The 13,809-nt window shown below is 43.4% G+C and overlaps 1 protein-coding gene across 6 annotated transcripts in view; it reads right to left on the bottom strand.

Moving 5' to 3' along the window:
- The window catches only part of ASH1L (ASH1 like histone lysine methyltransferase), a 118,052-nt gene that overhangs the window by 39,727 nt on the left and 64,516 nt on the right, over positions 1–13,809 (bottom strand). For all 6 annotated transcript variants that reach the window (XM_084768939.1, XM_084768941.1, XM_084768942.1 and 3 more), the window contains 5 exons: positions 12,361–12,540; positions 9,690–9,784; positions 3,625–3,698; positions 1,520–1,565; positions 1,297–1,405 (listed from right to left, as the gene is read on the bottom strand). In XM_084768939.1, coding sequence (XP_084625065.1) covers positions 1,297–1,405; positions 1,520–1,565; positions 3,625–3,698; positions 9,690–9,784; positions 12,361–12,540 — 504 coding nt within the window. The remainder of the gene's footprint in view (positions 1–1,296; positions 1,406–1,519; positions 1,566–3,624; positions 3,699–9,689; positions 9,785–12,360; positions 12,541–13,809) is intronic.

Here is a 13,809-nt window from a genome sequence, read left to right as displayed (position 1 = left end):
TGTTGCTGTGCAGCAGTTTGAAGAGACCAGAGACGGATGGTGTCAGGGTCTGGAGCAGACAGAGAGAAATGCTTCAGGACTCAGTGGCTTGGAGGAGACTGCTAGCGGCTGTTGACAGAGACGGGTACAGCCAAAAAGAACCTAACTGATGCTAAACAGCTGGGAGAAGTAAAGGGGCGTCCTCTCCCCACTAACTTTCCTTTTCTTTTGTAGGTTTGGGATGTTGGAAAGGAAGTTGAGGTCTAAATACCCCAAATAAAGTAGATTAAAGGAAAAAGCACTACATCTCTCTTTCTCTATTTTCATTTTATGCCTGGTGGTGTATGCTTAAAATTTCATAACTTACGCTGGTTGATGGTAGTGGCAGCGCACTCCTTTAATCCCAGCACTCAGGAGGCAGACCCAGAAAGATCTCTAGGTTCTAGGCCAGCCGGGTCTACAGAGTGAGTTCCATGGAAGCTAGGGCTACACAGAGAAACCCTGTCTTGGAAAATAAAAACATAAACAAACAACAACGACAACAACAACAACAACAACGACATTTCAGCACTTGGGAGGCAAAGCAGGAAGAACAAAGTTCTAAGACAACTGAAAACAAATAATCCCTACTATAAAAAGTAATTATTTCCAAATGAGTTAACCCCACACTTTCTACCTCTGATGACATATTACCATCTCATTGGCATGAGTGTTCATTGATCATGTGCATGCTTATACATGCTAATATTTTATCAGCATAGCTTTCCTTGACAATTATGCCTTCACTTTGGACTGCCCCTTGTTATAGCCTATCATACCCCGAAAGATAGGAAGGCACTTGAAATTTTGCTTATCAGTCAGGTGGTGGTGGTAGTGGTACCTTTTATCCCAGCACTCTGGAGGCAAAGGCAGGGAGATCAAGGCCAGCCTGGTCTACAAAGATATTTCCAGGACAGCCAAGGCTGTTACACAGAGAAACGCTGTCTCGAAAAAACAAAATGAAACAACAACAACAACAAGAAAAAAAAAAGAAAAACAAACCCCAAAACAAAACCCCAAACTTTGCTTATTAATAGGTGACATCATCTCATCTTATCCTCAGAACCTCTCAGAGAAGCTAGCATTTTTATTGGAGAAATTAACTACTTCTACATCTTTTAAGTAGTAAAAAGTATTTAAATTTAGTATGCAAGATTCTGACACTATATTCCATCCATTAGTATCAATGTACACCGTGTAGAGGGAAAAGGGAAGATAGGGTTACACCCACGCTCATGCACACACCCTTTAGAACTGTAGGGAAACCAGCTGGCATACCTATTGAGGCAGTCATCCCCACAGGCCTTCCTGGTGTCCTCTTCTGGCTTCTTACAATTACAGGTGGTAGCCTCATAACCAGAAAGAGGTTTGACATCAACGTAGACATCTTGAGAAGACAGTAAATAAAAGTTTTTGAACATACAGGATTATCTTTCAAGTGTCAAGACAGGAGGACCACTGATGTTTTGAAGGCAGAGGAAACATCTTATAAGTTACTCACTTGAACGAATTTTTTTATACAGGGGGACATCTGGCTTTTTGTATAGCTAGAAGGAAAAAAAAAAGACATAGTATTGTATTTCAAATGACAGCGTGGCATTAATCTCTAAAGTACAGGAAATGTTGGCTCACCTCTGTAACAGTTGGGAAGCTGAGGCAGGAGGATCACTGTGAGCTTAAGCCACACAGTAAATACTTTTGAGCATTTTTTTTGGGGGGGGGGGCGTTGCAACATGGCTTCTCTGGTGTAGCCTTGGCTGTCCTGGACTCAGTTTGTAGACCAAGATGTCCTCAAACTCACACCTATCCGCCTGCCCCTGCTTCTGGAGTGCTGGGATTACAGGCTGTGCCACCACTGCCCAGCGGCCTGAGTTTTTCCCTGTGCAACTTTTGCCATTCCTTCCCGAGTGCTGGGTTATCGGCACATTTAATATCTGAGTTTCAGCAAGGTACCCTGAAATTTTGTTTAGCACGTTGCTAGATAACTAAGAAAAGCAGCACTCTCAAGACCAAAGCTATGATTCACTTGGATAACTTAAGAGTCTATTTGCAACTATCAAAAGAAAGGAGAGGAGCTGAGAGTAAAGGTCAACGGTCCAACGCATGCTCAAGCCTCAGCACCAACCCCTCCATAAAAGCAAAGCCCTATAAACCCTAAACATGTGTAAGGCTTGTTCATAGTGAAACTTTGTGAAACTAGAGATGGATGAGCTGGCCTCGCAGCCATCACACGCATTGGTTGGGAATCTTAGGAAGCCAACATTAAGCTTTTCGTTAGTGCAGCTCATCAACAAGCTTATCTGCAACTCCAGCACATGCAATGAAAGCACAAGGATCAGAGGGGACAGGCAGGGTTAGCTGCATAGCAAGTTCAAGGCTAGCCTGGGTAATAGCAAACATCCAGGAAGAGCTTTGTATGTTTGAACTAAAAGTGTGCTGCGAAACAAACAGCATTGGAACTAAATTGCATCGTTTAGCAATAGCTCAGAATTTGTCACATTTTTTAAAGTCTATGTTGAAAGCACCTTTTCCATAATAAAAAATGAGGGGGGTGGAAACTGTTTCAAAACCAAACAACCCCTCCAACCAAAGCTAATAAAAAGACATAAATATCCAACATATTCATATTTTTTAGGGACTCAATAGAGACCATCAGAGAAAAGGCAGCACAGGAGACTGAACTGGTTTTAGTTTTCTATAGTTACCTTTTGTTTGGAGACAGTGTTTTACCATGTAGTTTTGGCTGGCCAGGAACTCACAGAAATCCACCCACCTGTGCCTTCTTGTCAGATTAAAGATCACCACACCAACTAAAGTTAACTTTTGACAGTACTTTAGCTAAACTCAGAAAAACCTGTTGTTTATTTCATCTGCTTGACTACTTCTGTCTCCCACGGTTACTCTAAAGATAGGGTCTGGAACCTTTAACCTAATTAAGCCTGAAGGGCTTTTTGTTTTTTGTTTGTTTTTAAAGTGTTGTTGGCAGCAGTACATCTACATTCTCCCCAAACCTGCATGAAATCCATTTTTTTTTTTTTTTGAGAAAGGATTTCTCTGTGTAGTCTTGGCTAATGTAGACCAGGCTGGCTTCGAACTCACATTGATCTGCCTGCCTCTGCTGCCCCAGTGCTGGGATTAAGGGTGTGTGCCACCATAGCTGGCTGAAATAGAATTCTTTTTTTTTTGGTCTTTTGAGACAGGGTTTCTCTGTGTAGCCTTGGCTGTCCTGGACTCACTTTGTAGACCAGGCTGGCCTCGAACTCACAGCAATCCGCCTGTCTCTACCTCCCGAGTGCTGGGATTAAAGGAGTGCGCCACCACGCCTGGCTTGAAATAGAATTCTTATAGCACAAAAATCTTTGCTATCAAAACAAAAATGCAAGCTAAGAAGAGAAGGTTGCCCACCAAAGCAGGAACTTACTGTAATTTAGTATAAGAAAGGCTTTGCACATTAAATATGTATGCAAATTCATTTTTCTTAGACTCTAACCTCTACAAGGACAGTTCTCAATATACCCTGAAATAAGCTGACAAGGAGCCAGAAGAAACAAGCTTGCACTCCTATGCTGTGCTCCAGCCCTCGCGCCTCTGAAGAGGCCTTTGTACCTGATTGTGCTTCCACTGCCAGAGAATGTCATAGGGAAGCTGGAAGTCAATCCTCTTCTGCCTGAGGTACTTTCCTGAAATGAATGAAAAACACCATCAATTCCAACAACTGTTCTCATGATATGCAGTCCAGACAAGAAGAGCAAATAGTAACACACAAAATATATTTTAAATTTATAAGCCTCTCTAGAAAACAAATAATAAAGCAACATTACTACCGAAATATACAGGTCAATATGAACTAAAGAAACACAAAGAAGTTTTTGATTAAAGCTATAATCATAAAGTACCTGGCACTATCCCTCCTTCATTATTAAAAGACTTTTATGCTACAAAAAATGGTTAACCAAGCCGAAGAGAAGGCTCAGTGGTGAGAGCTCTTGCTACTTTTGAGGAGGACAGGGTGTCTATCAACCTAGTTTCAGGGGTCTGATGCCCTATTCTGACCCCTGCAGGTACCAGGTACACATGTGATGCACACACATCCAAGCAGGTGAAACAGTCATACACACAATACACACACAACAACAATAACAAAATCTAAAAATATTAAAGGGGAAGGGATGCAGAGATCCAGGTTGGCTCATGGCTGAAGACGTCTGCTGTCAAACCTGAATTAGATTCCTGGAACTCATGTGCTGGAGTAAAGAGAAGAGACTACAAATTGTCCCTTTACTTTCAGTGCAGCACTATGGAACACATATTCCCTCCAACAAAACTAAGTAACATAATAAAAAAATAAAGAACTAAAGGCATATTCCACCGTTACTCAACTCCTGACAATTTCCCCCCTCAAGACAGGGTTTTTTTCTGTATAGCTTAGCTATCCTGGAACTCACTTTGTAGACCAGGCTGGGTTTGAACTCAAGAGATCTACCTGCCTCTGCATTCTTGGCTTGCTTGCTTATTTATTTATTTATTTATTTATTTATTTATTTATTTATGTTTTTCGAGACAGGGTTTCTCTGTGTAGCCTTGACTGTCCTGGACTTGCCTTATAGGCTAGGCTGGCCTCGAACTCACAGCGATCCACCTGCCTCTGCCTTCTGAGTGCTGGGATTAAAGGCGTGCACCACCATGCCCGGCCCACCAATTCTTAATATTGAGAGCAACCACAAAAAATTTAAGTCTAGACTGGTCCTAAATAGAAGGAAAAGTTTTTTGTGTGTTTGTTTGTGTTTTAAAAAAATACAAGAGTCTTCAGGACAGCCAAGGCCATACAGAGAAACCCTGTTTTGAAAAACCAAAAAAGAAAGTAAAATAAAAAAGACAGAGTCTTACTATATAGTCTTGGAACTTACTACGTAGACTAGGCTAGCCTTGAACTCACATAAATTTGCCCACCTTTGCTCTCTGAGTGCTAGGATTAGAGGCATGAGCCACCATGCCTGGCTCTATACTCTTTTGTTTGTTTTTTGAGACAGAACAAAGTATTTTTATTCTAGTATTTGTCAGAAATACATGCTTTCTCTAGAAAATGTAAAGAGAGACAGAAAGGTTCTCAAGTTCTTTAAAAAATGTTTTTTTCCGTACAGGTAAGGATCCATTCACAGCTACTCAAACTGACCTTAAAACCTGACCTCTGCTCACAGGCCCCATCTTACACTGTCACAGGACCAGTCTCCAGAGCCGATGCAAGGATTCTCTAGCAGTACTCACACTCCTCGCTGTAATGCACTCAATGGTCACAGGTGGAGGAAAAAGGTGTCTGTGTGACTGTCAGGAGGATGAACACTCCCTACGAGGAAGCCCTTCCACCACAGCCTGAGTTTGAATTGAGGCACTGAAAATTAGGGAATGAAGCGGATGGTGTCCATCTCACTCGGGCTCAAGGGCTGCATTCTTGCTCCTGAACTATGCAGCCAGCACAATCAACAACAGTCCGAATGGAATACAACTCCTCTCAGAAAGAGATGGAAACAAAGCAGTGATGGCTCAACTGAAATGGGGTCAGAGCAGAACAGACAGAAAACCTTAGCAAAACCCTGGATGTTTAGGGACCAGAGGCAAATCAAAGTATATTTAATTAGCAGTGGTGGCGGCACACGTCTTTAATCTCAGCTCTTGGGAGGCAGAGGCAGGTCAATGCCTACTGAGTTCTAGTCCAGCCAGAACTACATAGTGAGACTCTATCTCAAAACAAAGAAAAAACAATGCTCACAGGCTATCTTTGAGGGTTAGAGATGGCTCAGCAGTTAAGAACACTTACTGTTCTTCCGGAAAACCCAGGTTTGGATCCAAGAACCAGTATCGTATGTTACAAAACCTTCTGTACCTCTAGTTTCAAGAGATCTGATGCCCTTTGGTTTCCACTGGCACCTTACACAAGTGGCTCACATAAACCCACAAAGGCACCCATACAACCAGAAATAAATAATCAAAATTAAGTAATGGAGATATGGTTGCCTTAAGGAAGAGCCTGTTGGGTATGGTTCATCTGAAAGGACTACCTGTAAGTTGCAATGAAAGGCACTGTAGACTTTTTTGCAGGGCTGAGTACATTAGATATTACTACTGTTATAGACTGAAAAGCCACGGTTCTCAACCTTCCTAAAGTTTCAACCTTTTAATACAGCTCTTCAAGGTGTGGTGACCCCAACCATAAAATTACTTTATTGCTACTTTATAACTGTAATTTTGCTACTGTTATGGATTGTAACATAAATACATTGGGATAAGGCACATTCATGAAATGTTTTGGCCCAGAATCTGGCCAAAGATTTGAGACTCTGAGGAAGATGAATTTTCAATAGCAGACTAATTTGCTTGGCAGAGGAAATTTCAAGACAGGAGATAATTAGGCTGGTGTTGAGAAAGTTGGTCAAGAGGCTGGCACCACTGTAGCAAAGCCTCATATGCTGTACTGGTAGGGCAGGTGTCCTGATGGCAAACTCCACCTATCCAGAGGCTATACCTTGTAAGATCCAAGCTTATTTGAAGGAAGACAGCCTAAAATGAAACAGAGACAGCTGTTGGAGGGATTCCTTGTTCCCTAGGAAGCTGGCCAGGGCTGGTGAGACGGCTTGTGTGGGTACAAGTGAGCTTGTTATGTAGACCTGATGACCAGAGTTTGACCTCTGGAACTAATATAAATATGGAGAGAACCAATTTGACAAAGCTGTCCTTTGACCTCCACATACATGCTGTGAGATAAACTTCCTTCACTCTCCCCAGCCCCCAAGACAGACAGACAGACAGACAGACAGACAGACAGACAGACACACACACACACACACACACACACACACACACACACACACACACACACACCCTGACAAACACGCTGAAAACCAATAAAAAGTAAAAAGGGGCTGGAAGGATGGCTTAGTGGTTAAGAGCACTGGCAGAGGACCCTAGTCCAATTCCCAGCACCCACATGGCAGCTCACAATCATCTGTGGCTGCAGTGGGGAAAACTGCTATCTTCTTCTGGGCTCCATAAGCACTCAGTGCAAAGATGCAACTGTAGACAAAACGCTCAGACAAGTAAAAACTAATAATAACTCTCTGAACACGAGCAAAAAGAAGGTGCCTAAGCATGGCACATAAAGGCTACAGAAGGTGGCCCGAGGGCGCCGGGCTAGATGGCTAGAGGGTGGAGGGCTTAGGCAGTGCTGCTCATTTGTTACTGGTTTTGGACGTAAGAGGGACGTGAAGACTAAAGGGGCATGGAGTTTTCTGTGTGACTGCAGAGGACAGCGGTGGCCAGGGAATGTACTGTAGGGGTGGCTTCCTTGGAAGGATGCCCTGGCAGCCCAGTGCTTCAGGCTGTGGAGGTGGACCCTAAGGGGAAATGGAGGCTCCAGGGCTATGGAGAGGAGTCGGTGTGGAAGGAGCTCAGACAGGAAAGAATCTAGGTGTGCTGCTGCCTGTGGCAGAGATGAGGGGTTGGCACCACCCACTCTTCTTGTCGCCCAGCTGATTATACTGAGCCCGAATGACAGGCATGGAGCTATGAGACCTGTCGTTTGCTCTGCTAGGCTTCTGTATTGCTTTTGGTTTATTTGTTTGTTCCTTGCTACGCCTGGATTCTTTCCTTTTGAAACGGCAATGTGCTGTTAATGTTGAAAAGTTGGAAATAGGGGCTGGAGAGCTGGCTCAGTGGTTAAGGGAGCCGCCTGCTCTTCCAGAGGTCCTGAGTTCAGTTCCCAGCACCCACATGGTGGCTCACAACCATCTGTAATGTGGTATGGCGCCTTCTTCTGGCTTGCAGGAGTACATGCAAGCAGAGCACTGTATACATAATAATAAATAAATCTTTTTTTAAAAAGTTGGAAATATGTATATGTAACTTGTTTTCGGTTTTATTGAAACTGGCTTTTTTTTTTAGATGAAATCTTGTATGTAGTGCTAGCTGGCCTTAACCTCACAGAGACCCACTTGTCTCAGGCTTCCCATGTGTTATCATGCCTGGCTAGAAGTTGATTTTTTTTTTAAAGGTTTTTTGAGACAGGGTTTCTCTGTGTAACAGTCCTGACTGTCCGAGACTTGCTTTTGTAGACCAGGCTGGCCCCAAACTCACAGAGATCCACCTGTCTCTGCTTCCCAAGTGCTGGGATTAAAGGCGTGCACCACCATGCCCAGCTTAGAAATTGATTTTTATTTATTTATATTTATTTATTTTTAAAGATAGGGTCTCTGTAGAAACTGACCCACTCATCCCCCGCCAGGGTTTCTCTGTGTCACTCTGGCTGTCCTAGACTTACTTTGTAGACCATGCAGGCCTTGAACTCAGAGATCCACTTGACTCTGCCTCCTGAGTGCTAGGATTAAAGGTGTGTGCCATCATGCCTGACATTGAAACTGATTTTTAATGTATTACATAATTTTAAAACTCTGTATACTTCTAAAGTTGGATTGAATGTATTTTACATTAAAAGAGTTTAGAAGTGAGGCGTATTGAGATGTCAAGTTGACAAGTTATACATTAGCGCTCATCTCAACTTGATAGAATAAACAAGCTTCTTGATTTTATTAATTTAATGTGGGAAGAGCAATCTTAATTGTGGGTGGGACTATTTCCTAAGCAAGGGATCCTGGACTATATAAAATGAGCAGCTACAAGCATTCATCTCCGTCTGTTTCCTGACTGTGGAGCAATGGAACAGCTGCCTGGAGCTCCTGCTGCAATGACTTCCTGGCACTGATGGGCTGGGTCCATGACACAGAGTGAGCCAAACAAACCCTTTCTCCCTGCTGCTGCTTGTCCTGGGCATTTAGCTCAGAAGCAGGAGAGGAAGACAAGCTGCATTCCTCTCCTTGATGGCAGCCACGTTCCTTGGAAGCAGAGGTAGTAAGGGGTTCCTAACAAGGGGATGAAATGAGGGCTGGGCACGGGGCGCACCCCTCAGACACCAGACCCTGGAGCCAAACATCAGGAGCTCAGCTCACATGTATGAAGTTGAAGCTCAAACTGGTCTAGATTATATGACTATCTTTTTTTGTTTGTTTCTCTGCGTAGCCCTGGCTGCCCTGGCCTCGAATTCAGGGATCTGCCTGCCTATGCCTCCCAAGTGCTGAGATTAAACGTGGGCGCCCCCATGCCCATCTAAGACTTTATCTTAAAATAACAAAAATAAAACTCCAAACAAATAAACAAACGATAAAAAGTAAGATCTATCTAAAGAATGTGCTTGACCAATTTCAGCTCAAAATGTGTCCCAGGAGAGCCTATTCCAGACTCTCATTTAGAAGAGAAAGAATGATCATTACTTAGCTGATCCCCATTTTAAAAACAAAAAAACCAGGAACGGTGCACACGGTCTCTCAGGCACTGGAGCTGAGGCTGTTCCTGAGCTTCCGTCTTCACCTCGAGGGCCAAGATTACACACATGTTCTCTACGTGGGCCATGCTCCTGGCTTCTGTGGCACTGGGCATCCAATCCAGGCTGCCCTCTTGTTAGGCAAATATTCTACCAATTGAGCTAATCCCCACAATGCTGGGGCATTTCTTGTAAATAACAGTAAGGAACCTGAACTGAGCAGAACAAATAACACAGGCACTTCCCCTAAACTCGTAATACGTCATTTCTTCCTATCAACAGATTATGTGGACACGTTACTCACCAACGTGAATGGGTGCTGGGAATAATCCATACTCATGCTCCCCTGGCGTATACTCCAGCTTCTCTCTCTTTAACTGGATTAATCGGCTCTTTGGGCTGTGATGAGAAAATGAGTGAGAGAGAAAGCCAGTTAGATTTCTTCCCGAGGTCAAATGAAGACAGATTCTACCTGGTAAATGGCTCAGTGGGTAAAGGCACTTGCCAACATGAACGCCGCCGCCCTGGGTTAGAATCCTGAGAACTCTTCAGTTGAAGGAGACAAGCACCTTCTGACCACTCTCCTTTGTCCTCACCATGCATAGGTGCCAGACCCCTTTCAATAAATCAATTAAAGGAAAAATGTAATTTTTAAAACATACTTAAAAAGCCCCTGGGGCTAGAGAGACGCCTCAGCAGTGAACGGCACTGCTTGCTCTCTAGAGGACCTGAGCTCGGTTCTCAGCACCCGCACCTGCAGTTAGAGAGGTTCTGGCAACTTCCTCTGGCCTCTGCAGGTACCTGAAAGCACCTGTAAATACATATAAGTAAGCCCAATTGTATTTTACACTATTGAACTTTTTTTTTAAAGTTTTTTTTTTTTTTAAGATGTATTTATTTATTATGTATATAGTACTCTGCCTGCATGTACACCTGCAGGACAGAAGAGGGCATCAGATTAGATTGTAGATGGTTATGAGCCACCATGTGGTTGCTGGGAATTGAACTCAGGACCTCTGGAAGAGCAGTCAGTGCTCTTAACCTCTGAGCCATCTCTCCAGCCCACACTGCCCAATTGTATTTTATTCATTTAATAACAGCCCTGGCTGTCCAGGTAAGAAGGTCTACAGCCCTGACCACCTAGGCTCAATCCCTGGAGCAAATTCACACCTCAAACTTGTTCTCTTTCCTCCACACACACACATGGTCACCTACACTCATGCGACATAGCATACAAAGCCCCCCCAAAAAGTTATTTTATATGTGTTTTGCTTGTATGAGCACAGGTATCCATGGATGCCTAGTGCTTGCAGAGGCCACGAGTGGGCAATGGATCCTCTGAAACTGGAGTTATAAAAAGCCGCCATAGGGGTGCTGGAAACTCAACTAAGGACTCAGGTGTCTGTAAAATGAGCAAGTACCAATCACTAAGCCATCTCTTCAGTCCTTCAAAGACTGTGATTGTGTGTGTGTGGATAGCCCTGTCTGTCCTGGAATTCACTCTACAGACCAGACTGGCCTCGAACTTATGAGATCCACCTGCCTTTGCCTCCAAACTCCCGGGATTAAAGGCATATGCCACCATTACCAGGATCAAAGATAATTTTTAAATGAAATTTTTAAATGATTTATTATCAGTAAATGTTGGCTAATATACTGTTTGGTCCAAAGCGGGCCTCCAAAATGTCAGTGCTAGTGACCACATTGTAAACAAAGGCCTAAATATCATCTCTCAGGATTCTCAAAAGGCACTAGTCAGCCGGGCATGGTGGCGCACGCCTTTAATCCCAGCGCTCGGGAGGCAGAGGCAAGCGGATTTCTTTGAGCTCGAGACCAGCCTAGTCTACAAAGTGAGTCCAGGACAGCCAAGATTACACAGAGAAACCCTGTCTCGAAAAACCAAAACCAAACCAAACCAAACAAAACAACATAACAACAATAATAAAAACCCAAAAACAAACAAACAAAAAAGAGCAACAGTCAACGAACACAGGCAAGGGCATCTAGTTCTCAGTTAATCCAAACAGCCTGCAGCCTATGCTGGACAAACATTCTATGAAAACACAATACTCCAAGCCTTGGGTCTCTTAAATCTAATCTTTCAGCTTTATATTTTTCTGTTAGGTTCAGAGTCTCATGACTGTTTTTATTTTTTGATTCATTTATTTATTTTATGTATATGAGTGTTTTACCTGTATGTACACCTGCAGGCCAGAAGAGGGCACCACATCTCATTATAGATGGTTGTGAGCCACCATGTGGTTGCTGGGGATTGAACTCAGGACCTCTGGAGGAGCAGCCAGTGCTCTTAACCGCTGAGCCATCTCTCCAGCCCATATCTTTATTTTTTTGAGACAGGGTCTCACTGTGTATAGCTCTAGCTGGCCTGGAACTTACCATATAGGCCAGCCTCAAACTCACAGAGATCAACCTACCTATGCCTCTCAAGTGACAGAATTAAAGAAACCCTTAGATACACTCTCTGAATCACCTGTTTGGCTAAATGACTATTTCAGGCTTTTTTCCCCCTTAAATAAAAAACTGAAAACTTAATTCAGGCCAGATATGGCACCCCATGCCTTTACTCCCAGTACATTGATATAAGTCTGTCTAGTTTTTAACTTTACCATGAATACCTCTTTGGTGCTTAGAAAAAAAATTTTTTTAAAAAGACGATCTCATGCAGTTCATGGTGGTCTGGAATTCTCTATGTAACTTCTGCAGGGCTTGGCTTATAGATAAGCCCAACCATGTCCAGTTTATGAGGCACTACAGATCAGACCTGGGCTTTCAGCATCAATAGTCCAGTGAATACTAAGGTACTTGATAGTGTTATACATACAGTATTACTACATATATATATAACATACACATGTGAGCACACACACAAATGTAATTAGTTTTTTACATTGTTTTTAAAATATGGGCGGATAATAGGAACTAGGAAATAGAAGTTTAGGGGCACTACTACTTACTCTGCAGTTTTGTAAACATCAGAATACAGCCCAGCTCTCTGGTATTTCTTCTTTGGAGGACGTGGGGCTTTCTTTTCTCGTGGGACGAGAGCTAGCACAGGCTGCAAGGTATTGTCAGGTTCAGAAGGTTCAGCTGGGGCTTCAAGAGGGCTGGGAATGTCAACTGGTGTTTCTACAAAGCTAGAAACAAAAAGGTTAAGATGTAATTGTGAAAAATAATTTTAATTTTTAAAAATTATTTATATATTGTTGCTGTTTTGAACTTGTTACGTAGCCAATAATGGCCTTAACTTCCTGATTCTTGTGCCTTCCATTCCCATGCACTGACATTACAGCCGTGCTTAGGCGTATTGATGTCTACTTCCTGTCCTGTGTCCAGTGTCAGGAACAGTTCTGTGGGCTGAAGGGTAGCCTGGCTTACATGTAGAGTTCCTTTTTCTTTTTCTTTCTTTCTTTTTCTTTTTCTTTTTTTTTTTTTTTTGGTTTTTCGAGACAGGGCTTCTCTGTGTAGCTTTGGCTGTCCTGGACTCTGTAGATCAGGCTGGCCTCAAACTCACAGCCATCCACCTGTCTCTGCCTCTCGAGTGCTGGGATTAAAGGCGTGTGGCACCATGCTCAGCCATACTAGAGTTCTACGCTAGCCAGAGCTACATAGTAAAACCCTGTCATAAAAAAGAAGGAAAGAAAGGAGAGGGTGGGGGGGAGAGAGAAAGAAATAACAAGGCACACGGTGTGGCGATTAGTGCTTAAGGAGCTGAGGAGGGGGCTGGAGAGATGAGCGGCTGGAGTGGTTTACAACGCGAGGGGTTCCAGCTCCAGGAGCCAACACATTCTTCTGTCCAACAACACAGGCGTAAACACATACGACAGACATTCACTCACACAGACACACATACACATAAAAACAATAAAGACTGGCTGGAAATATGACTCAATTGATAAAGCTGTAAGCATGAGGAACTGAGTTTAATTCTTAGCACCTATGTAAAACAACAACAGCAGCAACAAAAACTTCCAGAACTGGGGAGAGGAACAAACCTCTGGCCTCGCAAACTCTAGGTTCAGGCAGAGGGCCTGCTGTCTCAAGACCCCTGACATCGACCACTGGGTTCTGCACATGCGTACTTAAGAATGCACCCCCACACAAATACAACCAAACAGAGGCCGGAGGGTGTAGGACTGAGTGCAGGACAGCCAAGGCGACACAGAGAAACCCTGTCTGGACAATGTGGTTCTATGTAAACACACGAAAAGCAGATAAAGGATGCAGAAACAGACCCAAACACACAGGACTGATTGTTTTTTTTAACTTTTACAATAACATTTTCTGCTCTAGGAGAGCACCAGAGTTTGGTTCCCAGACTCCATGTCAGCAGCTGCATGTAAGTCCAGTTCAAGGAGCTCCAACACCTCTTCTGGTCTCTGCAGGCCACACATATGTGGCTCTGA

Source organism: Acomys minous, assembly GCF_964271855.1.
Source record: "Acomys minous genome assembly, chromosome: 19".
NCBI lineage: Eukaryota > Metazoa > Chordata > Mammalia > Rodentia > Muridae > Acomys > Acomys minous.
This window is presented reverse-complemented; position numbering and strand designations above follow the sequence as displayed.